The sequence below is a fragment of the Mobula birostris genome, chromosome 15 (genome assembly GCF_030028105.1).
Source record: "Mobula birostris isolate sMobBir1 chromosome 15, sMobBir1.hap1, whole genome shotgun sequence".
Lineage (NCBI taxonomy): Eukaryota > Metazoa > Chordata > Chondrichthyes > Myliobatiformes > Myliobatidae > Mobula > Mobula birostris.
This window is the reverse complement of record NC_092384.1, coordinates 23790200-23816125: the sequence shown is the minus strand read 5'-3', so window position 1 is coordinate 23816125 and position 25926 is coordinate 23790200. Positions and strand designations below refer to the sequence as shown.

General features: G+C 44.1%; 1 protein-coding gene and 1 non-coding gene across 3 annotated transcripts; one reads left to right on the top strand and one right to left on the bottom strand.

The window, feature by feature from the left end:
- Positions 1-817: 817 nt before the first annotated feature.
- On the bottom strand, positions 818-900 carry trnal-cag (transfer RNA leucine (anticodon CAG)). Its single transcript has one exon. It is a non-coding gene; the product is annotated as a tRNA-Leu (tRNA).
- Positions 901-1438: 538 nt separating this feature from the next.
- On the top strand, positions 1439-25926 carry tmppe (transmembrane protein with metallophosphoesterase domain). Of its 2 annotated transcripts, none has more exons than XM_072279448.1 (5): positions 1439-2284; positions 8604-8714; positions 18317-18482; positions 21970-22109; positions 23909-25926. In XM_072279448.1, the coding sequence occupies exons 1-5, from the start codon at positions 1576-1578 to the stop codon at positions 24097-24099; spliced, it is 1317 nt and encodes a 438-aa protein (XP_072135549.1). In that variant the 5' UTR covers positions 1439-1575; the 3' UTR covers positions 24100-25926. The 2 variants fall into 2 exon arrangements, with proteins under 2 accessions (XP_072135549.1, XP_072135550.1); XM_072279449.1 differs by having other exon boundaries at positions 21970-22174; positions 23909-23993.

Genomic DNA, 25926 nt, shown 5'->3' with positions numbered 1-25926 from the left:
CTCTACTCCCTTTCTTGAATAAGGGAACAACATCTGCAACCTTCCAATCCTCCGGAACCTCTCCTGTCCTCATTGATGATTCAAAGATCATTGCCAGGGGCTCAGCAATCTTCTTCCTTGCCTCTACACTTGTCTGGTCCCAGTGACTTATCCAACTTGATGCTTTCCAAAAGCTCCAGCATATCTTCTTTCTTAATGTCTATATGCTCAAGAGTTTCAGTTTGCTGTAAGTCCTCCCTTCAGTTGCCGAGGTCCATTTCCGTAGTGAATACTGAAGCAAAGTATTCAGTAAGTACCTTCGCTATCTCCTCTGGTGCCATACGCACTTTTCTACTGTCGCACTTGATTGGTCCTATTCTCTCATACCTTATCCTCTTGCTCTTCACATACTTCACAATATCAATAACTCCCATAATCCGAAAGATTTCCCTCTGATTGGTGAGAATTCATGGGTATGAAACCAAAATGTTTAAACATTTCAAATTGCTTGTTTTTTTTTTAAAAAAAAGCAAAAATAAACTGCAGAATCTGATAATTTGAAATAAAATGAGAAACATTCGGAAGTACTTTGATGAGGCAGGATCTGTGGCGAAGAATTATAGTTAATCTTTAAATTTGACAACATTTCATCAAAACTGAAAATAATGAGAAGCTGATTCTAAGTTAGCAATTCAATAACCATATGCAGGTGCACCTACACCTACATAAGTTACTATTCATTTAAGTACAACAATTATCAAATACTGTGTTTCCTATTTTATGTAAATAAATAACTGAATTTACTAGCCATATATAAATTTATATTTAAAAAAACTCTTATCAGGAGTGGGATTCGAACCCACGCCTCCAGGGGAGACTGCGACCTGAACGCAGCGCCTTAGACCGCTCGGCCATCCTGACTTGTCGGAAACACAGCGCCGAAACTACATTGAAGTCTGTAGATAAATTGATTGTTGTAAACGTTGGAAATGCTAGAGAGAAATAATTTTATAACTGATTCCTTTCAACAGTAGCATTCCAAAGTATCTTTTAACTGCTCGCAACTCTTCAACTTATCTGAAACTACCTTACACCCTGAACAGTATTTCCCTTCTCTCCATGAGTGTACCTTTGTAATTATTCAACCTTTTCTAACACTTCCATCTGGTAATAGCGCATACTTAGGGAGTTTTAGCAATATATCTATTATTTAGCAGCGCAAGTGGAAAGAGGGCTTTTTTTGAGGTTTGGCTCACACTTTAAAGGGGAGCCTGGTCTGCCCATCGCTGGCGAGCCGGCGCCCGGATCTCATTGTCGGAACACTTTAACACATGTGGAAGGGCCGGCGGTCATTGTTGCAAAGGGCGTCGCGGGCGCACGGTGTGCCCTTCTTTGGCCGCTAGGCGCTCCGGCACTTCCGAAAGGCATTCGAGCTCGGCAAGTCTTCCGTTTTGCTGGTGATCCGAGGACGAGGAAGCGGCAGTTGTGCAATCCTTTTTACATTCATCGGAAGCTTAAAATAAAAAGCCGCATCTGAGTTATGTAATCGGCGAAAGACCTTCCTAGAGAAAAGAAATACTCTGAAAAACGGGGAAAATGCTGACGATTGGCAGGTTGCCCTGGGAAATCCGTGTGTCACTATGCGCCGCTGTTGTGTTTTTATCCATGGTCATCAGCAGGAGTTTGAGAGACTACTTTGATCAATCTACACTGCTAAAGTTGTACCGGGTACAGTTTCTGCTGTTTATCAACAGCCTCATGTCAATCGGGTCGCGGTATATCTGGAAGAAGACCGTGTCGAACCTGCTGACCTTCTGTACAGTCTCTTGCAATAACGCCAAGTGTTTTACCGGCTGGAAAATCACTATTACGGGGTTTCTACTTCTAGCTCATTCCAGTTTTATTTCTTTGCTGGCTCTGGTGTCAGAGGAGCCACATCTCTTTTCTCTCGTCTCCTACTCCTGCCTAGGAATCTACATTTTCCTCATTTTCAGCCTGTTTGCTTTCGGGCTGCTGGAACAGGCCCTGAAATTGGTCACATTTAGCCGGGCGTCCTCGTCCAATCACAAGCGGAACGCTGTTACTGTCGCCCTGGCTCTCCTGTTCACGGTTGCGTGCACCGTCCTGGGGCTTCTCAATGCGCGGCTGCCTCCGCTGATCAAACAGGTGGACGTATCTCTCCCTAAGCTACCGCAGCCATTCCATAATTTGAAGGTGGTTTTGTTGGCTGATATTCATCTAGGACCTACAGTGGGAAGGACCAAACTTGAAATGGTGGTGAAGATGGTGAATGAACTAAATCCAGGTAAACCACACGACTGATTCAGGTTTTAAGTTATCATTAAGAACGCGCTCAAGGGATACGTCGATGAGGGTTCACAGTCACCTTAAGCCATTGTACCTCAGGCAGTCGTAAATCAAGGCAGCTGGGCCTACTGTGTTGTCTAGAAGGCGTTTCGCCACTCATCCGAGAAGCCTTTTCAGTTCTGACGCCGGATCTCTACAATAGTTCACATCTCCATTCAAGCAAAGATAAGACTAGTGATCCTCTCATCACCTCTGCGAATCTTAAACAACGCTCGTGTGATTTCAAACAACTTTCAAACAACTCCGAGTTCACAAGCCGGAAAACTACCCACCACAGATCAGAAGTGACCTCTCGGATGAGTGGTGAAACGCCTCCTGGACAACACAGCAAGCCCAGTTGCCTTGATTTACCACTGCTTGATCGGCTGAGATTTAAGTATTACCCGTCACGCAAACGTGTAAGACCTTTTTCTGGTTACACATAATGTGAGGTGAGGAGAGATGCACTGTATCCTAATTCGTGGCAGCTCACTGTTTTGTATCCTGACTTACTGCCACACAGCTGTAGAAGGCTGATCAAGTTGTGTCTGAACATAGAATAGTACAACACAGGAACATGCCCTTTTAGCCCACAATGTTGTGCTCAACAACTTAAGCAAATGACATCAAATTAAATTAATCCCTTCCGTCATACCCTTCATGCACTGATCTAAGAGCCTCTTGAATATCTTTGCCTCCACTCCTGTCCCTGCGTTCCAGGCACGCATCACTCCCTGTGTAAAACAAAATTCTGCCACCCACAGCTCCTTTGAACTTGGCCCCATCTCACCTTAAATGGCTGTCTTCTTCTTCTTCTACTGGACTGGCTACCCCATCCATTTAATTCCTTGAGGAAATAACAGGCAGGATAGACAAAGCCCCTAGTAGTCAGTAGATGCTGTTAGCTTGGATTTTCAGTGGAAGGCACTAGCAGTCGGCCAAAATTTTGAGTGTCAGTGGGGTAGAATTGAGTGGTGTTGGTATTCCTGAAGAGAAGGTGCTTGGGAAGCTGAAAGGTTTGAAGGTAGGTAAGTCACTTTGGACCAGCTGGACTACACCCCTGGGTTCTGAAAGAAGTAGCTGATAAGTTCGTGGAGACACTAGTAATGATCTTTGAAGGATCACTAGATTGTAGAATGGTTCCAGATGACTGGAAGTTTGTAAATGTCACTCCACTCCCTAAAGAAGGGAGGGAGGCAGAAGAAATGAATTGATAGGCCAGTTAACCTGACTTTAGAGTTTGGGAATATGTTGGAGTTCATTATTAAATTTGAGGTTTTGGGTTACGAGGGGGCACATGATAAAATAAGCCATCCATAGTCAACATTGTTTCCTTAAAGGGAAATATTGCTTTACGCATCTGTTAAAATTCTTTGAGGAAGTAACAGGCAGGATAGTCAAAGGAGAGTCAGTGGATGTTGTTTACTTGGATTTTGAGAAGGCTTTTGACTGGGTGCCACACATGAGGCTGCTTAAGACAATAGGAACCCATGGTATTACAGGAAAGGTACCAGCATGGATGGAAGTTTGGTTGACTGGCAGGAGACAGAGTGGAAATAAGGGGGCCTACTCTGGTTGGCTGCCAGTGGCTAGTGGTGTTCTGCAGGGGTTGGTATTGGGACCACTTCTTTTCACACTATATGTCAGATGATTTAGGTGATGGAATAAAGACTTTGTGGCCAAGTTTGTGGATAGGTGGAGGGACTGTTCGTGTTGAAGCAGGGAATCTGCAGAAGGGCAGATTGGGAGAATGGGCAAGGAATTGCATATGAAATATAGTACAGGGAAATGTGTGGTCATGTACTTTGGTAGAAGGAATAAAGGTGTAGACTATTTTCTAAATGCAGAAAATTCAAAATTCTGAGGTGCAAAGGGACTTTGGAGTCCTTGCACAGGATTCCCTAATGGTTAAGTTGCAGCTTGAGTTGGTGGTAAGGAAGGCAAGTGCAATGTTCGCATTCATTTTGAGAGGACTAGAATATAAGAGCATGGTTGTGATTCTGAGGCTTTATAAGGCTTTGGTTCGACTGCGCTTGGAATATTATGAGCAGTTTTGGGCCCCTTATCTAAGAGAAGATGTGCTGGCTTTGGAGTGGGTCCAGAGGAGGTTTACAAAAATTATCCCAAGAATGAAGGCTCTACATATGATGGGCATTTGAGGGCGCAGGGCCTGTACTCGAAGTTTAGAAGAACGAGGAGCATCTCATTGAAACTTCAAATATTGAAAGGCCTAGTTAGAGTGGATGTGGAGAGAATGTTTCCTATGCTGGGGAGTGTAGGACCAGAAGGCACAGCCTCAGAATAGAGTGATGTTGATTTAGAACAGAGATGAGAAGGAACATTCTTATCCAGATAATGGTGAATCTATGGAATTCATTTCAACAGACAGCTGTGGGAGCGAAGTCATTGGGTATATTTAAAGTAAGGTTGATAGGTTCTTGGTTCATCAGAGCACCACATCCCTGGGAGGCACCAGCGCTCAGCGTGATGAAGCTTGTGAAGGCAGGAGAATGTGCTTGAGAGGGATAATAAATCAGCCATGATTGAATGTTGGAGCAGCCACGATGGGCCGAGTGACTTAATTCTGCTCCTATGTCTTATTGTCTTTCCTATCAATGTCTCTCATCATTATAGAAACTTCTAGCAAGTCTCCTCTTAGTCCCTGTCACTTCAGAGAAAACAACCCAAGCCTGGTCCTCTCCTCCTCCCCTTTTCCTAGGGTCCAATCTCCTCTCACCTCCCTCTGATGCCCCTCTTCTTCTCAAGTTGAAGTTCAAGCTGAAGTTTGTTGGCATCTGGGTGTAGATATTTATAATACAATCAAATGAACAACATAAAGCTGGACTACAGTACACCGACACTGCATACATCACACACAGCGCAAAAAACTAAAATATTAGACTCTAAATCAGTTAATAAAATATAATTCAAAATGCACGTAGCAAAGTGCAGCACAATTAAACAGTAAACAGCTCGCTGTCCTGGTGATGAGACCTCGGTTGTGGATGGGTATTCATCAGTCTCAGCCTTTGGGCTTTTTGTCTGCATTGCTCCCAATAAATATCACAAATAGGGGTGAGGGAGACCCCGATAATCCTCTGGGCAGTTTTTACTGTCCTCAGTAGGGTTTTGCGGTCCGATGCCTTGCAGCTTCCGTACCACACAGTGATGCGGCCAGACAGGCTACTCTCGATGGTGCTCCTGTAGAAAGTTGTTAGAATGGGGGCAGGGAACCCTGCACACCCCAATCTCCTCAGAAAGTGTAGATGCTGCTGTACTGCCTTGAATAGCGAGGAGGTGTTGTGGGTTCAGGTTAGATTGTCTGTTATGTGCACACGAAGGAACTTTGTGCTCTTCACTCTCTCCATGACAGAGCCATTGATGTGCAATGGAGAGTGGTTGACCTGTGCCTTCCTGAAGACCACAGTCATCTCTTTAGTCTTGTCCACGTTGAGGCTCAGGTTGTTCTCACAGCATTTGACAAGCCTTTCTACCTCCTGTATACTGTCTCATCGTTGTTGCTGATGAGGCCAACCACTGTAGTATCGACAGTGAACTTGATGACGTGGTTTGAGCTGGATCTGGCAGTGCAGTCGTGAGTCAGTGTGAACAGCAGCGGGCTGAGCACACAGCCCTGGGGGACACCCGTGCTCAGCGTGATGGAGCCTGAGGTGTTGCTGCAAACTCTGACCGACTGAGGTCTTTCCAACAAGAAGTCCGGGATCCAGTTACAGAGAAGGGTGCTGAGCCCTAATGAGGACAGTGTAGCCTCCAGTTGTGTTAAACGCCGAGCTGAAGTCGATGCGTATGAAGCACCATTTTCTCGGTGGGACAAGATGGAGTGGAGGGCCAGGGCTCTGGCAGCAGTGGCAGGCGAACTGGAAAGGGTCCAATGTAACTGATGTTGGGACTTTATACAATCCGTTACAGCGGTTCAAAGCATGTCGTAATTGTTAAGTCAGTGCCACTGGTCAGTAAGCATTTAGGCCAGTTATCATTATTCTTTTGGGCACCAGAATGCTGGTAGCTGTCTTGACACCTGCAGGGACAGTGAACTATTTCAGAGAGATATTAAAGATGTCCATTAAAATCTTCCCACACAGTCCCTCAGCACCTCATCAGGTATGTTGTCCGGCCCTGCAGTTTTGTGTGGGTTTACGTGGGCTGGGGTCCTCCTCACCTCTGCAGTGGTCATTCAGGATGCCTGTTCCTCAGGAAGAGAGGGGGTTTTCCTCCATGTCCCATCTCTCAGTTGGTCAAATAATGCATAGAAAGCATTTAGGGAGGCGTTGCTGTCATTGACGTGCCGAGTGGGCTTGTAATCAGTTATGGTTTGTATATCTTGTCACATGCGCCACATATTCCTGGTGTCATAAAGTTGTCTGTGGGTTTTCTTTGCCTTCCTGATGCTACGGGAAAGGGTGGCTTTTGCTGACCATAGAGTCGTCCTGTCCCCCAATCTGAAGGCAGCGTCCTCATTCCTGAGCAGTGCACGAACCTCTGCAGTCAGCCATGGTTTCAGGTTTGCCCTGACCGTGTAGTGTTTAATCACAGTGACGTCCTCGGTGCACTTTCCCATGTAGCCAGTCACCGATCCCACATATTCATCAGTTGACGTGATGATCGTAGGTAGCCGATTCCCTAAAAATGCTCCAGTCCGTGCTTTCGAAACAGTCCTGCAGTGCCATGGTGGTACCTCCTGGCCAAGTCGTGATCTCCCTGAGAACTGGTTTGACCGCTGTTTACTACCATTACTCCCAAGGCACTCAAACACCAGTCCTCATTAATGTAGACACACAGACCTCCTCCACAGGCTTTGCTGGAGGTCGCAGCATTTCTATCCTCCCGAAAAGAAATTGGGCCTTCTAGCTGAATGGCCGAGTCTAGGATGGTGTCTTGAAGCCATGTTTCTGTCAGGAGTAATGTGCAACAGTCCCTCATCTCCTGCTGATTCAGACGCAGACGTGGGTAATCCAGTTTATTTTGCAGCTATGGCAAGTTAGTGAGTAGAATTGATGGGAACAGGGCCCTGCAAGGTCCTGTTTTAAGTCTTGCATTAACACCTGCGTGCTTATCGTGCTTCTGAATTTGAGCACACCACTTCCCCAAACTGCTATAATAGACCGCAGAGTGAGAGCCTGCTCTCCACGTTAGGCCATAACTGTGTAGCACCTTTGTTATTGCGCTTGCTAGTGAGGTAGACTTGCAGATTTTGGTGTTCTTAATGTTGAGCAGTGTTTTCCAGTCATAAGCAGGGGAAGTAATTTCACCATTGATTGGAACCGTGCGCATCACCATCTTGTGACCTTGTGCCCTTTATCTGATCACAAACGAGAAAATCTGCAGACGCTGGAAATCCAAGCAGCACCCACAAGATGCTGGAGGAACTCAGCAGGCCAGGCAGCATCTATTGGAAAAGGTAAACAGTCAATGTTTTGGGCCGAGACTCTTCACCAGGCGTCTTGACCCAAAACATCGACTGCTTACTCATTTCCATAGGTGCTGCCTGGCCTGCTGAGTTCCTCCAGCATCTTGTGTGTGTTGTCCTTCATCTGATTCCTTTTTCAGCCCTTTACCTTTTACACCAGTGGTCCCCAACCTCCGGGCCACAAAGAATGCAGTGGTAGCCGGGACACACCCAGCACATCTTTAAGAAAAAAGCCGAAATAAACAAGCTGATTAATTAGGTGCTGGGTGGCACGTAAATGTCGGCCCAGATCAGAGTGATTAAAGATGTGCTGTGTGCGTCCTGGCTACTGCTGCACCCCTGCATGCTTCACGGCAATGTATTGGTCCGCGGCCCGGAGGTTGGGGACCACTGTTTTACACCTATTGCCTCCGAGCTTTTCTTCATCCCCTGCTTCTCCCACCCACCTACCTGACCACTCACCTAGCTTCACCTGCGAGCCTGCTCTCTTTCTTCTTCCCCCCGCCCCCCGCAACCCCTCCACCTCCTTATTCTGGCTTCCGCTCCATTCCTTTCCAGGACTGATGGAGGATCTTGGCCTGAAGCATTGACTCTCTGTAGATACTGCCTGATCTGCTGAGTTCCTCCAGCATTTTGTGTGTGTTACCCAAGTTTGCCCAACCTCACTGGTCACATGTGCTCTCTAATCTAGGTAGCATCCCGGTAAACCTCTTCTGCACCCTCTCTAAAACATCCACATTGTCTTTGTATGTAACCTTAGATGGTTAATTAATTGCATTGTATGTTCTGTCTTGTTCAATATACATTTGAAATAGAGCACTTTTTATGTAAACAACTGCACATTTTTCAGATATCATTGTGATCGTTGGTGACCTGACTGACTCCCAGGTAGTCAACCTTAGAACTGCCACAGAGCCTCTCAGACAGCTGAAGCCAAAATTGGGGACGTACTTTGTTACAGGTAACAGTTGTCTTTATTTGATTAGTAGCGTCAAGACAGCCGTGTAAGTGAGAGAGAAAAAATAAATCCTTGGGAATGTAGAAATTAGACCTGTAGATTATTATCTTCAAAGCTCCAGCATGCATCAGACAGTCCAGGAAGGTAGAATGACCAGTAAAACTGCTAGCCATCTGAGATAGCAGCTCTTTGTGTGGAAGTTACAGCTTGAACTGTAGACGTTTTGTGCAAATGCCTCGTGCGGATTGCTTTGTTGGAAGAAAGTAACAAGCCCTTACGGGGAGCATTCGCCTGAGAAAATAAGTACAATAAAACTTCACATGTCTCTGTCTCTCCACAGTAGATCTGTCTTGGCTTTGTGGTAAATGACCATAAAATCACCTTGTAAGCTTGTAAAGGCTTGTTTTGCCTCTCAGTGCACATCAACTGACACTAATCTTCAGTGGCTTGTTATGAATGGCCATGTGATTTCCTCCAGGCACTATTCGAACCTCACCAAGAAATGCAAGTCACTTATCTAAAATCTTTACTGACTACCCTGAAATGGTTAGATTGTGAAATTAATGTCCAAAAAGGACTTATTCTCAGAATAACACACAAAAAGACATTTATTAGGGGTTAAACTAGCAATTTACAAAATCTGATATGACTTTTCCTGTCTTTTCACTACATTGGGCCCCGACCAGATTGCATATCGCTGGCATCTGTCCACTGATGATGCAATAGCCTCTGCCCTTTACTCGTTCCTGTCCCACCTGGAGAATGGGGACTCCTATTAATCAACTTCAGTTTGGCATTCAATAAGATTGTTCCTCAGAAGCTGGTGGGTAAACCGTCCTCGGGTCTGAACACTTCTCTCTGTCTGTGTTGGCAGCAAGATCTCTAGCTCCATTGCCCTAAGCACCAGTGCCTCCCAGGACTGCGTAGTCAGCCCGCTGATGCACAACTGTACTGCTCGATCCTGCTCAAAACAGATCTCCAATGACACAACAGTGGTTGGCCTTATCAGCAACAATGATGAGTCGGCGTACAGAGAGGAGGAAGAGCAGCTTGTGGACTGGTTCAAACACAACAACTTGAGTGGTGTTGAGAGACCAGATGAGGTCATCGGTGAAGTGTAATCCAAGAAACTTGATGCTCCTGACTCTGCACAGAGGAGCTGTTAGTATGCAGTAGGGAGAGGGCAGCCTACACCTTCCTGAAGTCCACAATCATCTCTTCAGTCTCGTCCACGTTGAGACTCAAATTGTTGTGCTCGCACCAGTCCACAAGCTGCTCTTCCTCCTCTCTGTACGCTGACTCATCATTGTTGGTGATGAAGCCTGCCACTGTTGTGTTATCAGAGAACTTAATGGCAAACAAGAGAAAATCTGCAGATGCTGGAAATCCAAGCAACACACACACAAAATGCTGGAGGGACTCAGCAGGCCAGGCAGCATCTATGTACGGCCCAAGAAGTCAACTGTACGTAGATGCAGCCGGCCTGCTGAGTTCCTCCAGCATTTTGTGAGAGGACTTACTGATGTGGTTTTGCAGGATCGAGCAGTACAGTTGTGCAGCAGCGGGCTGACTACGCAGTCCTGGGAGGCACTGGTGCTTAGGGCAATGGAGCTAGAGGTCTTCCTGCCAACACAGACAGAAGGAAGTGTTCAGACCCAAGGACAGTTTACCCACCAGCTTCTGAGGGACGATCGTATTGAACGCCAAACTGAAGTTGATTAACAGGAGTCCCCATTCTCCAGATGGGACAGGAATGAGTGGAGGGCAGAGGCTATCGCATCATCAGTGGGCCAATTCCAGCGGTACGCAATCTGGTCGGGGTCCAATTGTAGTGAAAAGGCAGGAAAAGCCATATCAGATTTTGTAAATTGCTGGTTTAACCCCTAATAAATGTCTTTTCTGTGGATTCCATACAATAATAGAATGCTTACAGAGCTGGGAAGTTCTGTATTTCATCAATCTGACATAAAAATTTCCTGTAGCAGCTACTTGCAGACAGACTAAACGTTGCTGAGAGGATAAGTGAGGATGTATCACTTTCCAACTAACTTTATTCCAAGTCGAAAAAGAACGACTAATCCTTTATTACAAACCCAATAATAAAATCATTTGGCTCTTCCTTAATTCATGTAAAACAAAGACAAGCAAGAAGAGTGTAATTGGATCAAATTAAAACAGGGACGAGCTGTCAATATGTGCTCCTCACTCATCCCCTCCCTATGCTGCCAGGCGGGTGAACGGTTGACAATATTCATTTATTCCTACCGCCACCCAAATCCAGTGACGGATTAACCCAGAGTGAGGATGCACAGCACTAATACAATACAGACTATAAAGAGATACATGCCTCCGTCGTTTCCTTTCACCTCCCTTCCACAATAAAGGTAGCACTTTATCGTCAGTCTCGTTGGAAATACCAGAAGCACTTTGCCATTTGAATTGAGTGGAAATGGTCTTTGCTTTAACAGAAACCATTCTTGCTCTACCTGTCTGAGCTGTTTATGTCTTCTATTGGAAAAGCAATGAAGGAGGTTGTTCTGCAAAGCCCTGGACGTGTCAATTAAACATTTGCTTCTAAGCCAAAAGCAAAATGCTGCTGATACTAGGAATTGACAAACAAGAATGATGAAAGTATTTAGCAGTTCAGGTCGCTGTTCCTACCACTCGTATGTATCTACACATCTGGGTCATTGGGTGATAGTACATTGCCTCACAAACTAGCAGGGCCTGACTGCGGCTATGTTTGCCATCATATTAAGTATTTACTCCTGTAGATCCTTGTTGTGATGGTTAAACACTGCACAAGGTAATCTCCTTCACACTCTATATGTTAAATCAGCTAACCCAGGAGTTATACTACACATGTGAGGATTGTCTTGACGCAGAGTGAGCAGTAATCGTTGGAAGCTTTGTGTAAGGGGGAATACCTTGTATATACTAAATAAATAATGCTTTAGCAGTAGGTTTACAGTGACTGGAAAGGAAGGGGAAAGAAGCCAGAGTAAGAAGGTTGGGGGGGGTGGGTGAGGGGAAGGGGTGCAAGTTGGCAGGTGATGGGTGAAGCCAAGTTAGCTGGAACATGGGTGGAAATGAGGTGAGAAGCTGGGAGGTGGTAGGAGGAAGAGAACAAGAAGGCACAGTAGTGGAGTGGTTAGCACCATATTTTACAGTACCATTTCCCGCCGCGGCACATAAGGAAACAAAGAAACATAGAAAACCTCCAGCACAATACAGGCCCTTCGGCCCACAAAGTTGTGCCGAACATGTCCCTACCTTAGAAATTACTAGCCTTACCCATAGCCCTCTATTTTTCTAAACTCCATGTACCTATCCAAAAGTCTCTTAAAAGACCCTGTCGTATCGGCCTCCACCATCGCTGCCCGCAGCCCATTCCACGCGCTCACCACTCTCTGAGTAAAAAACTTACCCCTGACATCTCCTCTGTACCTACTCCCAAGCACCTTAAACCTGTGTCCTCTTGTGATAACAATTTTAGCCCTGGGAAAAAGCCTCTGACTATCTACACGATCAATGCCTGTCATCATCTTGTACACCTCTATCAGGTCACCTCTCATCCTCCGTCGCTCCAAGGAGAAAAGGCCGAGTTCACTCAACCTATTCTCATAAGGCATGCTCCCCAATCCAGGCAACATCCTTGTAAATCTCCTCTGCACCCTTTCTATGGTTTCCACATCCTTCCTGTAGTGAGGCGACCAGAACTGAGCACAGTACTCCAAGTGGGGTCTGACCAGGGTCCTATACAGCTGCAACATCACCTCCCGGCTCCTAAGATCAATTCCTCGATTGATGAAGGCCAATACCCCATATGCCTTATGGAGATTGTCCATTCTCCCCGTGACCACATGGGATTCCTCCGGGTGCTCAGTCAGTAGGTTAAATGGTCCGTGTAAATTGTCCTGTGATGAGGCTAGCATTACATTGGATGATTGCTGGCAGGTGCGGTTCGAAGGGCTAACTGCACTTTATTTCAATCAATCAATCAATAAGTCAATCCATAAGGACTCTGAGAGATGAGAGGAGGAGGAGGGGCACCAGAGGGTGGTGATAGACAGGATTGGAGAAGGGTTACGGGGGGAATCAAAATGGAGAATGGAAAAAGAGAGGAGGAGGAAGGGTAATCAATTATTGGAATTGGAGAAATCCACGTTCATGCTGTCAGGCTGGAGGCTACCTAGATGGAACATGGGAGAAAAGTAAGGCGGGTACTAGGGGTTGCTCCTCCAACCTGAGGGCGGCCTTATTGTGGCAGCAGAGGAGGCCATGTTGGAATGGGAATGGGCAGTGGGATGAAAATGCTTGGCTACCACAAAATCCTGCCGTTTGCAGGCAGAGCAACTGTGCTCGACAAATTGGTTCCAATCTACAGTGTATCAGGCCTCACTGATGTAGAGGAGGCTGCACTGGGAGTACTGGAAGCTGTAGATGTCCCAGCAGACACACGGGTGAAGTGTTGCCTCACCTGGAATGACAGTTTGGGACCTTGAGGTGGTGGTGAGGGAAGAGGTGAATGGACAGGCGTAGCACTTGTACTGCTTGTAGGAATAAGTGTCAGGAGGGAGATCAATGGGGAGGGGATGAATGGACAGGAGAGTGATCCCTGCAGAGCGTGCAGGAGGGAGGGAGGTAAAGAAGTGTTTAGTGGTAGAATCCGCTGCCACTTGATGTTGGCAGTTGTGGAGAATGATGTGCTGGATGGGGAGGCTTGTGGGGTGGTAGGTAAAAACAAGGAGAGCTCTATCCCTTTTATGGTGGTGGGAAGATGGGGTGGGTGAGGGCAGATGTTTGGCAAAGGAAAATGATACGGGTGAGGGCAGCAACAATGATAGTGGAAGGGAAACCACATTATTTGAAGAAGAATGACATCTTAGATGTTCTGGAATAGAAAGCCTCTTCCTGAGAACAGATGTGGTGGATCTGGAGGAACTGAAAAAAGGGAATGCTATTTCTACAAATGACAGGATGGGAAGAGAAACATTGCTTTCTCTTACTCCCAATTCTGGCTGCTCTCTTACCTCTTCTCATATCCTCAGCTTCCCATCACCTCCCTTTTCCTTACCTTTCTCCTATGTTCCACTCTCCTCTCCTATCAGACTCCTCCTTGTTCAGTCCTTTACCTTTCCTACCTGTCACCTCCCAGCTTCCCACTCACCTTCCCTTTCACCTGGCTTCACCTGTCACCTCCCAGCTTCCCACTCACCTTCCCTTTCACCTGGCTTCACCTGTCACCTCCCAGCTTGTACTCCATCCCCACCACCCCAACTTCTTATTCTGGCTTCTTCTCCCTTCTTTTCCAGTCCCGATGAAGGGTCTCGGCCCAAAACGTTGACTTTTTATTCCTCTCCATAGATCCTGCCTGACCTGCTGAGTTCCTCCAGCATTTTGTGTGTGTGTTACTCTGGATTTCCAGTATCTAAAAAATCTCTTGTGTTTAAAATTAGACCTAGGTTTTAATTTTTAAACATGCATAACCGTCTGTGTTGACTACGCTAATTTTAAGAATGTTAATCCTTAATCACCATTCAAATTCAAGTTCAAGGTTATTGTCATTCAGTCATACATATGTATACAGCTAAACGAAACATTGTCCCTTTGGGGCAAAGTGCTAAACACATTCCGCCCACATCAGAGGCCCTTCATATTATGAAAATGTAACAGAACTGAACTACTGGAAAAGAGACCATTCAGCCCTTGAAAGAAATATCCTGCTAGCCTCATTCCCCAACTCTTTCTCCACATCCATCCAATTATTTTCTCCTTCAAATATTTATCCAATTGCCCTTGTCAGGCAGTGCATTCCAGATATTAAATGCAACTGGTGTTACAGTGATTTCCTGCATGATGTCTCTGGTCTTCACCGATTTCTTATCTGTGGTAGCCAAAGGAAGTAGAGGTTAAACTGGCAACTGTGTGCAACTTAATGTGAGTCGTCAAGAAAATGCTAGTTTGTATTGCTGAGGAAGTGATAAATGAGCTCAAGGAGAAGTGTGCCGTTAGTCAGAGTCAGCAACGTTCGATGAAGGGGAATTTGGGTGACAATTAGGATGACAAGTGCTATGTTGGATTTCTTTAAGGATGTGACTAGACCCCTAGAAGAATACGCCAATTCATAAGGTTATTGCTAAAGAGAAAAGGCTCATGGGATGTGGGTAATATATTAGCGCGGTTGGTAGATTGGATAACAGTCCTCAAACAAGGAGCTGTGCATAGTATATAATTTTCAACTTAATAAACTGTTAGCACAGGATTAGTGTCGAGATCTCAGCCGTGTGCAGTCAGCTGGATAAAGGGAACAAATTTACAACATAAAGTTTGGGGAGTGTTGGTAGCTTCTTCTCCTCTGCTGTCAGATTTCTGAACAGTTCATCAACACTACCTTATTCTTTTTGCACCATATATTCATTGAGTAAGTTAGAGTAAATTTTATGTCTTTGCTACTGTAAAACAACAAATTTCATGTCATGAGACACTGATAATCTGATTCTAATGGGGAGAAAATTGTGGAAATCTAGAACTGGGCAGAGATGAGGTGAAATTTTTCCTCTCATTCCATTTTAGTGTAAAGTGGTCATGAACTGTAGAGATTAAAATTTCCTTTGCTCCATCCACAACAAACAGGATTCCCTGGAGACCAACCATTGTAATTCCAATTTCCATTCCCATTCCGGCATGTTGGTCCATGGCTTCTTCTGCTGCCACCATGAGGCCACTCTCAGGTTGGAGGAGCAACACCTCCTATTCCACCTGGGTAGTCTCCAACCTGAAGACATGAACATCAATTTCTCTAACTTCTGGTAATTTATCTCCCCTCCCCCTTCTCTCTTCTTCCATTCCTCATTCTAGCTCCCGCGTTACCTCTTCTTTTCTCCTCACCTGCCTATCACCTTCCCCTGGTGCCCCTCTTCTCTCCCTTCCTCCCATGGTCTATTCTCCTATGAGATTCCTCCTCCTTCAGCCCCTTACTTTTTCCACCTATCACCTTGCAGCTTCTTCATCTCCACCTATTCACCTATCACCTGCCAGCTTCCCCACCCCCCCCCCCACCTTCTTATTCTGGCTTCTTCCTCTTTTCTTTCCAGTCCTGATGAAGGGTGTCAGCCCAAAATATTGACTCTTTACTCCTTTCTGCAGATGCTGCCTGACCTGCTGAGTTCCTCCAGCATTTTACTCTGCACGTGTTACTCTGCATTTCTAGCATGCACAGAATCTCTTGTGTTTGTGATTTAGGGTTTTGCCGGTTTGTTAAAGAACTGAATGGTTGAAGTGAATTGGCTGTTTTTGATGGCATGGTCCGTGTGGTGGCGACTTTGATGTTGCCCTCTCGAAGTAGTGTCTGCTGGGTAGAGAGGGATGTGCCCATCATGTACTGGGCAGAGAAAACTACTCTCTGTGGCTTCTTATGTTCTTGCACATTCGGAGTGCTGTACTAGACTGATGGAAGCAGTCAGGATACTTTCAACAGTACATCTATAGCAGTGTTTAGGGAAGACCCGCAAAATGCTGGAGGAACTCAGCAGGCCCTGCAGCGTCTATGGAAAAGAGTATAGTTGATGTTTTGGGCTGAAACCCTTCATCAGGACTGGAGTGAAAGAAAGATGTGTCAGAGTTAGAAGGTGGGGGGAGGGGAGGAAGAAACACAAGGTGACAGGGCTTTTAGGGTGTTTGATGACAGGCCGAACACCCTTAACCTCCTAAGGAAGTAAGGATGCTGGCGTGCCTTCCTTACGATTGCATCTGTGTGCTAGGTCTAGGACAGGTCATGCAGGAATTTAAATCTGCCCACTCTGTCCTAGAGGGAACAAAAACTAGAAGGCTTAATTTAAAACGAGAGGGAGGAGGTTTAAAGACAATTCCTGTATATTTAGGGATACAGTATGGAGTAAGCCCTTCTGATCCTTAGAGCCACGCTGCCTGAGTAACCCCATAACCCTGATTAACTCCAACCCAATTTACAATGACCAATTACTCTACCCTTTGGACTGTGGGAGGAAACTAGAGCACCCAGAGAAACCCCACGCATTCCGTGGAGGGGGACGCACAGAGTCTCCGGGGAAACCCACATATTCCATGGGGGGGGGGATGCACAGAGTCTCTGGGGAAACCCCATGCATTCCATGGGGGGGGGGATGCGCAGAGTCTCTGGGGAAACCCCACGCATTCCATGGGACGGACGCACAGAGGCTCCGGGGAAACCCACACATTCCATGGAATGGCCGCACAGAGGCTCCGGGGAAACCCCACACATTCCATGGGACGGACGCACAGAGTCTCCGGGGAAACTCACGCATTCCATGGGACGGATGCACAGAGTCTCCGGGGGAACCCCGCACATTCCATGGAATGGATGCACAGAGGCTCCGGGGAAACCCACACATTCCATGGAATGAACGCACAGAGTCTCCGGGGAAACTCACGCATTCCATGGGACGGATGCACAGAGTCTCCGGGGGAACCCCGCACATTCCATGGAATGAACGCAGAGAGGCTCTGGGTGAACCCCACACATTCCATGGAGGGGGGATGCACAGAGTCTCTGGGGAAACCCCACGCATTCTATGGAATGGATGCACAGAGGCTCCAGGGAAACCCACGATTCCATGAGGCGGGCGCACAGAGGCTGCGGGGAAACCCACGCATTCCACAGGACGGACGCACGGAGGCACCTTGCAGAATGGTGCTGGAATTGAACTCCAAACTCTGGAACACCCCGGGTTGTAATAGGGTCATGCTAACCCTTGTGCCATCTGGGGGTTAAATACTTCACATAAAGAATAGTTGGTACTTGGAAGGAGCCACCAGGGGAAGTGGCAGAGAGAGGGACAACAGCATTTAAGGGGAATTCCAACAGGTACTTGAATGAGCAGGACAGGGAGGGATATGGAACTAATATGGCAAGGTGGTATTAGTATTAGTAATAAGTATGTTGGGTCAGCTCAAATGTGATGGGCCAAAGGGCCAATTTCTCAGCTGTACAGCTGTATGGGTCTTCAAAGAAAGGAGGTTTTGTATTAATGGGATTGCTCCACTGGGAGCTAGCATGGCCTGATGGGCCAAATCACCTGTAAGACACAGCAGCTTAAAATTAATGTCCACAAAGAGTTGGCATTTAATGTAGAAAGTTTTAATAAAATGCATGAGAAATTTCAACAGAATCACATTTTTTAGCTCAGTGATCTTCAACCCATGTATTCCCATCGTAATTAATTCAGCTTTATTATTGTTCCTACAGTACTTCCTCACCCTGTTTTAGAAGTGGCATTCTGAGCCAGTTAGTTGGGGGGCAGTGTATGGAAATGAAGTAATGAACTGTGAACTGCGCCCACACAAAATGCTGGAGGAACTCAGCAGGCCGAGTAGGTTGTATGGAGCAGAGTGAAGTGGAAGTTTCAGGCCGAGACTTGCCATCAGGGATCAGTCCTGCTGAAGGGTCTTGGCCCCAGAAGTCGACTGTTTACTTTTCTTCACAGATGCTGCCTGGCCTGCTGAGTTCCTCCAGCATTTGGTGCGTGCTGCTTTGGATTTCCAGCGTCTGCAGGCTTTCGTGTGTTTGTAATGAATTGTGTACCATCTTTCTGGATGACTCTCAGGTAACCATGATTATTACAGTGCTGATGTCACCAACTGGTTTATGCACCTGCAGTCGTTAAATATCCGGCCTCTCCACAACGAGCATGTCAGGATTTACAGCCCCACTGGGGACAAGAACTGGTTTTGTCTGGCAGGGGTCGATGACATTGAAGCAGAACTGTTACGGTAAGTTCTTAGTTACAGGTTTTTTTTCTGTGTAACTTTGCCAGAGATCAACTTTATTCACCATATACATTTATACATATTAGGAAGTTATTGTGGAGTGCTGGTCAGGATGCAAAACGCAACAAAAAGTAACAACAACATTCAACAATTATAAAGAATTATATAAAAACTAAAGATATTGGTTAAAATGTGTATATGGAATAAAATGTGCATAAATACCAGCATGTATTTACAATGTAAACAGCATTATAACAATATGTTTGACACCTTCACAGTACAGTGACGGGGGTAATAGACAGACGGCAGAGGGCAGTGCTAACTAAAATCAGATTAACGGTCTGGGAAAGAAACTCTTAAAATAGTGTAACACACATCAAAGTTGCTGGTGAACGCAGCAGGCCAGGCAGCATCTATAGGAAGAGGTACAGTCGACGTTTCGGGCCGAGACCCTGTTTTTTTTTTATTGTGATGGCCCTAGAACGCTTTCCAGCACTACACCCTGCAGTTTGTAAGGTGGGTAATGTCTGCAGTCATATTTTTCTTGGCTGCATCCTTGTCCTGGACACACACAAGTCCTGCAGAGATGATAAACTGCAGCCTAAGACCTTTCTGCTGACCTGACAGTTCGCTGTAGTTTTCTTGTACTGATGTGAAATGCAGTAACTTTTCCCAGGAAATCACATATTCCTGTTCTCCCTCCTCAATACAATCAAAGTGTAACTTATGAAAAATAAATAGGAAGTTTTTTTTTTATGTTTTGTCCCTTACCAATAATCAATCAGGTGTTCACTGAATTCCAGTGCCAGATCTTGAAAGGATTTTGCCATAGTGCTATTTGGTGGACTTGCTTTTCTCGACCAATGTGGCTTAAGCCACAGGCATTTTATGTTCAAAACTCCTTTCTGAGGGTAAATATAGCAAAATAAATACGGTGGTTCCAATTAATTGGAACACATCGGACCAGTACATTTTGTCCCAATTAAGTGGCTGCCCCAGTAAACCGAAGTTTCATGGTAGTTAAAAAGGCATAAAAAGGTCAAACTACTGTTTAACTGAATAACAAATTAGGTATTAAAATGAAATACGGAACAAATTAGAACATTATCAATACTACTACAGATAAAACTGTAAACTAACTCCTAATAGTTATCAATGAAGGAATTTGCTGTACATTGCCATGTTCCTTTGAATGTTCTGCCTTCATACAATGCTTTCAACATCTGCATCCTCCAAATCTTCATTTCATTGTAACATTCAAGATAATTGTCAATACCTTCGAATACTTCATATTTCCTAACTTCAGAATCAGGTTTAATATCACTGGCATGTGTCGCGAAATTATTTAATTCAATGCAATACAAGGTAACTATAGGAAAAAAATAAGTAAGTGTAGCCCTCTTGCCAGGCTCACATACAAACTCAGCTCGTTAGTGAACTCTGCTGACAGCCATGTGAGAAAGCCACCTTTCATAAGCAATATACGTCTAGGGTCGGTGTGATTTGGGATTCAACCAACCAGGAATGTTGTGACGTTCTGGTGAAAGAAACCTCGAATTGAGTGAATGCTGTGGAAACGCTGCCCATACAGTTACTGGTAGACCAGAAATAACAGATTGTACACCATATAAAATTATAAAGAACGTACATTTACTAATTCCAACTTTAGCAAACAGCTATTAAGAGAAAGAAAAAACTAAGAAAGGCCCACTACAGTTAAGCTAGTGTAAATGTGCAAACAATGTTGGAGTTTGTATCTTCCAAAACTGGATATTTGGCGGTGTATCTCCTACTCACACGCAGACCATGGGTCCAGCATGAAAACCCCCACCATCGTTTTGAACTTCCCTCGAAAACCATCTCGAGCAAGCAGGCTGTGTCTCAGGAGTATTGGCCCTTCCTCCTTGGAGCCATTCATCTGCACGAAGCTCTTCTTGCAACAGGGACTTCCCTTCCTATGGCATTCTGAGGCATCGTCCCTCTGTCCTCCTTACAGTTCCTGCCAAAAAGATCATGAACCTGTCTGACACAAATCTCTCTCTGCCCCACTCTCCCAATTCCACCATCCTGACTGGCTGACACAGCATTCCTAAGCTGAACAGCAGGGCTTCTTATCTTCAGCCGAAACCAAAACATTCTACCAACGGGACACACTGCTTTTGCAGTAAACTGATAAAATGAAATACCTAAAGCACAGCAGTAGAAATCTTAACCAGGGCATAAGTACAGTAAATCAATTGTAGGAACATGCATTAAATAGATAAATTAAAAAATAGTGCAAAAAGAAATAATAATACAAAAGTGAGGTAGTGTTCATAGGTTCAATGTCCATTTAGGAATTGGATGGCAGAAGGGAACAAGCCATTCCTGAATAGCTGAGTGTGTGCCTTCAGACTTCTGTACCTCCTTACTGATGGTAACGTGTTGAAGTCATGAAATCATTTCATTTTCACTCCCGGCTGTTTCTGGCGTCTCCTGAGTGCTTGAAACCGCAGTGAACAAAACAGTTCTGAATTGTCTTACTGCTTATTTCCCGCCAACTATCAGTGGCAAAAATGACCTGCTTTTTGAACAGAAGGGCACACAACTGACGCTATTTAAAAAATGTTTGCTTAAGCGCGGTGTAGTGTCTAACACCCACACAATTGCATGAGTCTGCTGCTAGTTAGAAACCGTTCAGCTGCAATGGTATAGTGTCCCAAATAAACAAAGGAAATCCCGACTATTTTCTTGATTATTTTTTGTCCTTTAAGAGTTGTCCCAAATAAATGACTGTCCCAATTAACCGATGGCCCAATTAACTGGAATCCACTGTACAGAATAATAATAATAATGGGTATCTTCTCTGCAAAATTTTATCCTTAAGGAAGTGATTAATTTAGTGGAGATGGGAATTTTAATTTCTCACCACACTGGGAGTAGACAGCCTGTCAGTGAGAGGAGAACTTTAGTTTTGTTTTTGCACATTGTATTTGCTCAGTGAATTTGATTCTGCTGTTCCATTTTTCCCCAGTTTTGGAGTAGAATTGGTGGGATGATTACGTGCATGCACTGGTTTCATTTAATACACACAGGGACTTCAGAAGAACGAGGTTTGTTACCTCTGAAGATGGGTACACAGTCATTAGCCTGTGGAGTCACCAAGACTGACATTTGATTCACAGACGTTATGTTTAGGGTTACAAGGTGTTTTAGAAAAACTGTCAATGAGCAAGATGTTGGGGAAAGGTGTTTGTTTTCCTTTATTCTCAATTAAAATCAGGAAGTAATTTGTGCAGGCAATATATTAAGGGCGCATTTTGACAGTTTAAACATAAGCTTGCATTTCAAGAATTAGAAAATGCAGAGTCTACAACTTGCTTTTGAAGAGCTAGGAGGCAATAAGAAAGTATGTTAGAACATCCAACAGGAGAAACAAGGACATGAGGCTGCCAGATCAGTACATAGGTGAGATTGGTCTCATAGCTTGACTGTTGCCATTTCTGTGCAGGTATCCTGGACACGGTATGGATTTGAAGAAAGCACTGGATGGCTGCAGTACTGAAGATACAATCGTACTGTTAGCACACCAGCCATTAGCTGCCAAACGTGCCCTTCAAAGCAGACCAGATATCAGCCTGGTTCTCTCGGGTATGAAAATACATCTAATAAACCATGTGCTTTAAAGAAAAGCTATCGATTTAACTTGAATAAATGTAAGAAAAACATCTTGGACTACAAAGTCACTTAGTGTTAATATTAAACTTGGTGTTATTCCTTTACTTAAATCTCTCCAATCTATCCAGCACCCCATTACCCCCAACCCTCCATTTAATGTTCCCTAACTACATTCCACACAAATAACTGACCCGGTCTGGTCTGTAGCAGACCACTGCAAGTATCAGTGTTGATGACTGGCTGATAGAGTGGTGAACTAATAATAGTCTGATTTTGTCACAACGTTCTGTGTTGCGAAGTGTGGCAGACTCTATATTAGTACTATTCATGTTAGTACTGTTCCTGTGGTTTATGGATGCACACTGATCTCACAAGTACTAAGTACTTCTCAGTTGGAGGTTGTCAGCAATTGGAAGCCAGCAGACAAGTGACTATTGAGCTGGAAATGTTTTATAAAACTTCCATGGTGTCTGTCCTACATGGCCTCCAACCGACATTAATTGTTTTCATCTGTGCTAAACAATTTATGCAACAAAATGTACATAAAACATGTAATGCTTCTGACTTATGGGAAGCTTGTTGGTGCCAAGTGTATGGATTGGTAGGATGTAGATCTGCACATTGCTGCTAATGTGTGTGGACATTTTAGACAAGAAGGTAGTTAATTGAAAGAATGCCAGTTTTGCCTGTTGCCTGTCCATGGAAGGGTAATGGGGCTGGTGTGAGAGTAGGATTTGAGGGTGTCGTCTTATGCTGTAGGTGATGTGTGGCAAAGCAGAACCAGGTGATGAAGAGGGATAAAGTGAAGCAAAAAAGTTATATAGCATTTTGAAAAACTGAACTGTGAAGCCCTGAGGGTCCTAATTTCAATCGTGGTCTGTTCTGAATTATTTGGTCTTGACCAAGATAATAAATGCTCACCATCTCGGGTAATGGGGGAAGAAAAAGTCAGGTAGATAGCCAGTTCTTGTTATCCAATGAGTTCCCCTTTGCGGGTATCTCATTGGACATAAACATGCTTGAAAGCAAAACCTTCTCATTCTTGTCTCCAGTTGAGTAAGTTAGCCAAAATAATTGTTTAATTTTTAATTGATTTTTTTGGGATTTGTGAGGATGGTTATGTGGACAGAGAGGGTCTTTTCTTTCAACAACTCCCATGGTCTTTCTTGACTATCTGGAGAAGAGAAGTATCAGAGTTGTATTGTACATGCATCCTTTGACAATAAATTGAAACATTCAACCCATCGGGACATTACTGGATCCTGTTACTCCCACTCATTCTCCCCTTATTTCCCTGCACCTCGCAACTTGTTCTCTCTCTCATTCGTGCAACAACTCTCATTTTGATTATTTTTTGACATGTACCTGCACTAAGTAATTTACGACCGTCAGTTAACACAGCATCATATGGTTGAGATGTGGTAAGTCACTGGAACACATGGGGAAGCCCACGCAGTTAATGAAAGAACGTGCAAACTCTGCACAGACAGGTACTTGGGTCAGGATTGTATCTGTGAGACAGCAGCACGAACCACTGAGCCACCTCCCACCATGAGGGAAGATGCAGGAAAGTTTCCAATTCCAAATTGAATACATTCTGTATCAACGAAAGCTCTGTATCATTAATGTACTCGGCATTATATAATATACCCACAATATGTACAATATTTCCTGACTTAGCTTAAACCTTTTTGGTTTCAATAATTGTTAATGTTTATGGTTAATAGTATTAATCTAATACCTAAACTCATTTTTATTATTCTTTTCAACAGGTCATACCCATGCGGGACAGATTTTTCCTCTTTCGATTTTTGCCTATTTTTTAAATCCATACTTTGAAGGTCTCTATAAAACTGCTGAGAACAGCTTAGTGTACGTAACACCTGGGACAATTTACAATGGAATTCCAATGAGACTAGGAAGCAGAGCAGAAATAACAGAGCTCATTTTTAAGACTGAATGATACTACTGTCTAGATTCTGGCACGTCCAGTTTTTGAGTCATGAATGTTAAACACTGATGTGTGTAAAGAATAAATAGGTAATTAACTAGCTTATATAACTGATAAATCATCAATTGGTTTGAAGAGATCAAAATATACTGTACAGTCAATGCCTGTGACTGCACTAAAGTTGATCTGTTTTAAGACTACAGATGCACAGCAAAGATGTTGGAGATGCAAAGCAGTCCTTATGGGATTTACAATTACGTGCTTTCCTCCTTTCTGTGGTCTTCATAAGGGGCCTGCACTTGACCAATCACCTCCCACCCCCTTGTGCCAATTATTTGGGGATCAAAGACCCTTCTGTCCCCACCTTCTTCACCCACAGCCGCATGATGAGACCAAAAAGTCAGTGTGTGGAAGATTCTGCATATAGACAGCCTAAAGCACTGAGAAACTGTGCAAGAAACTAAATGGAAAATATTCAATACCTAGTAATCTAATGTGAGTATTTATTCTCATTTAGTTAACCTCCATTAAATTCCAAATCAAAAAATGTTCCTTTGTATTTTTTTTTGTTTGTATTTGATATTTGTTGAAAGTACTGTAATTGTTACTGTGGTTTATTAATGCCATAAATTATTTGTAATTATGAGTGCCTATCTATGTGATGTAATGTTAATTGCTGCACTGTTTAACAACAGTTGGTTGCTCATCTTCTCTTGATATGACTTCCAATTATTTGTCCTAACTTTATACACTCTTGAATGTATTGCAATCTGTTGGAAATACTTTGTGCTTCCTGACAGTAGGAAACAATAATATTGTTCCATCCTTTAGGAAGATTGTCATACTTTTTAAGGAAGGTAGGCCATATGGAAAAAAAATGTGTCATAGTGCTGGATTTAAATTTCCCCTTCAGTTACCAAACACTATCAGTTGGTGCTTGAAGAAAATTGCAGTTGCTTGTTCCTGTAACCATAAGCACGAAGCGTGTTAAACATGAATAAATCTATATGATTGACAGTAGTAAATGAAAACAAGGAGCTCACAGCAACTGGGCCAGGCTACAGAGAGCAACATGAGCATTCCAATCTGATCCAGTCACTTCACGTCTTCAGACATCTGAATCAGTTTGCATTAACGACTAAAATGGTCAAAAGATGAAGAAACAGCTGATTTGAACGAAATAACTTTGAGTACGCATAAACACTTTGCAATTTTCAATATCCTAATGAAAAGAGAGGTTGAAGCAGCCAGATGTACTATTTTGTAAGAGGAAACAGTTATCTTGTGCATCTAAGAAAGTGAACGGAAAATGTTGGAAATATGCAGAAAATGTAAAGATGGGTGAATATTTTACCGTTTCAGTGTCAGGAACTTGGTTGTTTCGAACATTGACAAGAGGCACTTAGAGATTAATCTTCAGTTTCATGTGTTGCATTTTTGTGCATTATTGTAGAGTGTATGCATTATATTCTGCTAAGTTATGAAATTCATGTCTCAAAATCAGGAGAACTGAACATAAGAAGCGGAGTACACAGGTGTATGGTACTAAGCCCATTGTGACAATGGAAACATTTCTGTGCCTCTGCATTGTTTAATTTGCACTTTTCCCCTTCTTAATCATATTATTTAAGTACAAAACACGTGTTACTTTTATACCCTCAAAGGAAATTAGAATAAACAAATTATCTGGAGCATAGCAAAGACCTGGCACTGCAGAATGTTTCTGCCAAAGACAGGATTAAGTTTGTTAAATGCAAAGGCCGGTTCTAAATTTCTGTGGAGCTGAATAGTGTTTGCCAAAACTGTTGTGCTTATTTTCTCTGGACTAATAAATTTGAC

Coding starts and splice junctions, on each gene's coding strand:
- tmppe (XM_072279448.1), top strand. CDS start 1,576: ATGCTGACGATTGGCAGGTTGCCCTGGGAAATCCGTGTGTCACTATGC. Junction 18,483..21,969: donor ATTGAAGCAGAACTGTTACG/GTAAGTTCTTAG, acceptor ATTTCTGTGCAG/GTATCCTGGACACGGTATGG. Junction 22,110..23,908: donor TATCAGCCTGGTTCTCTCGG/GTATGAAAATAC, acceptor TCTTTTCAACAG/GTCATACCCATGCGGGACAG.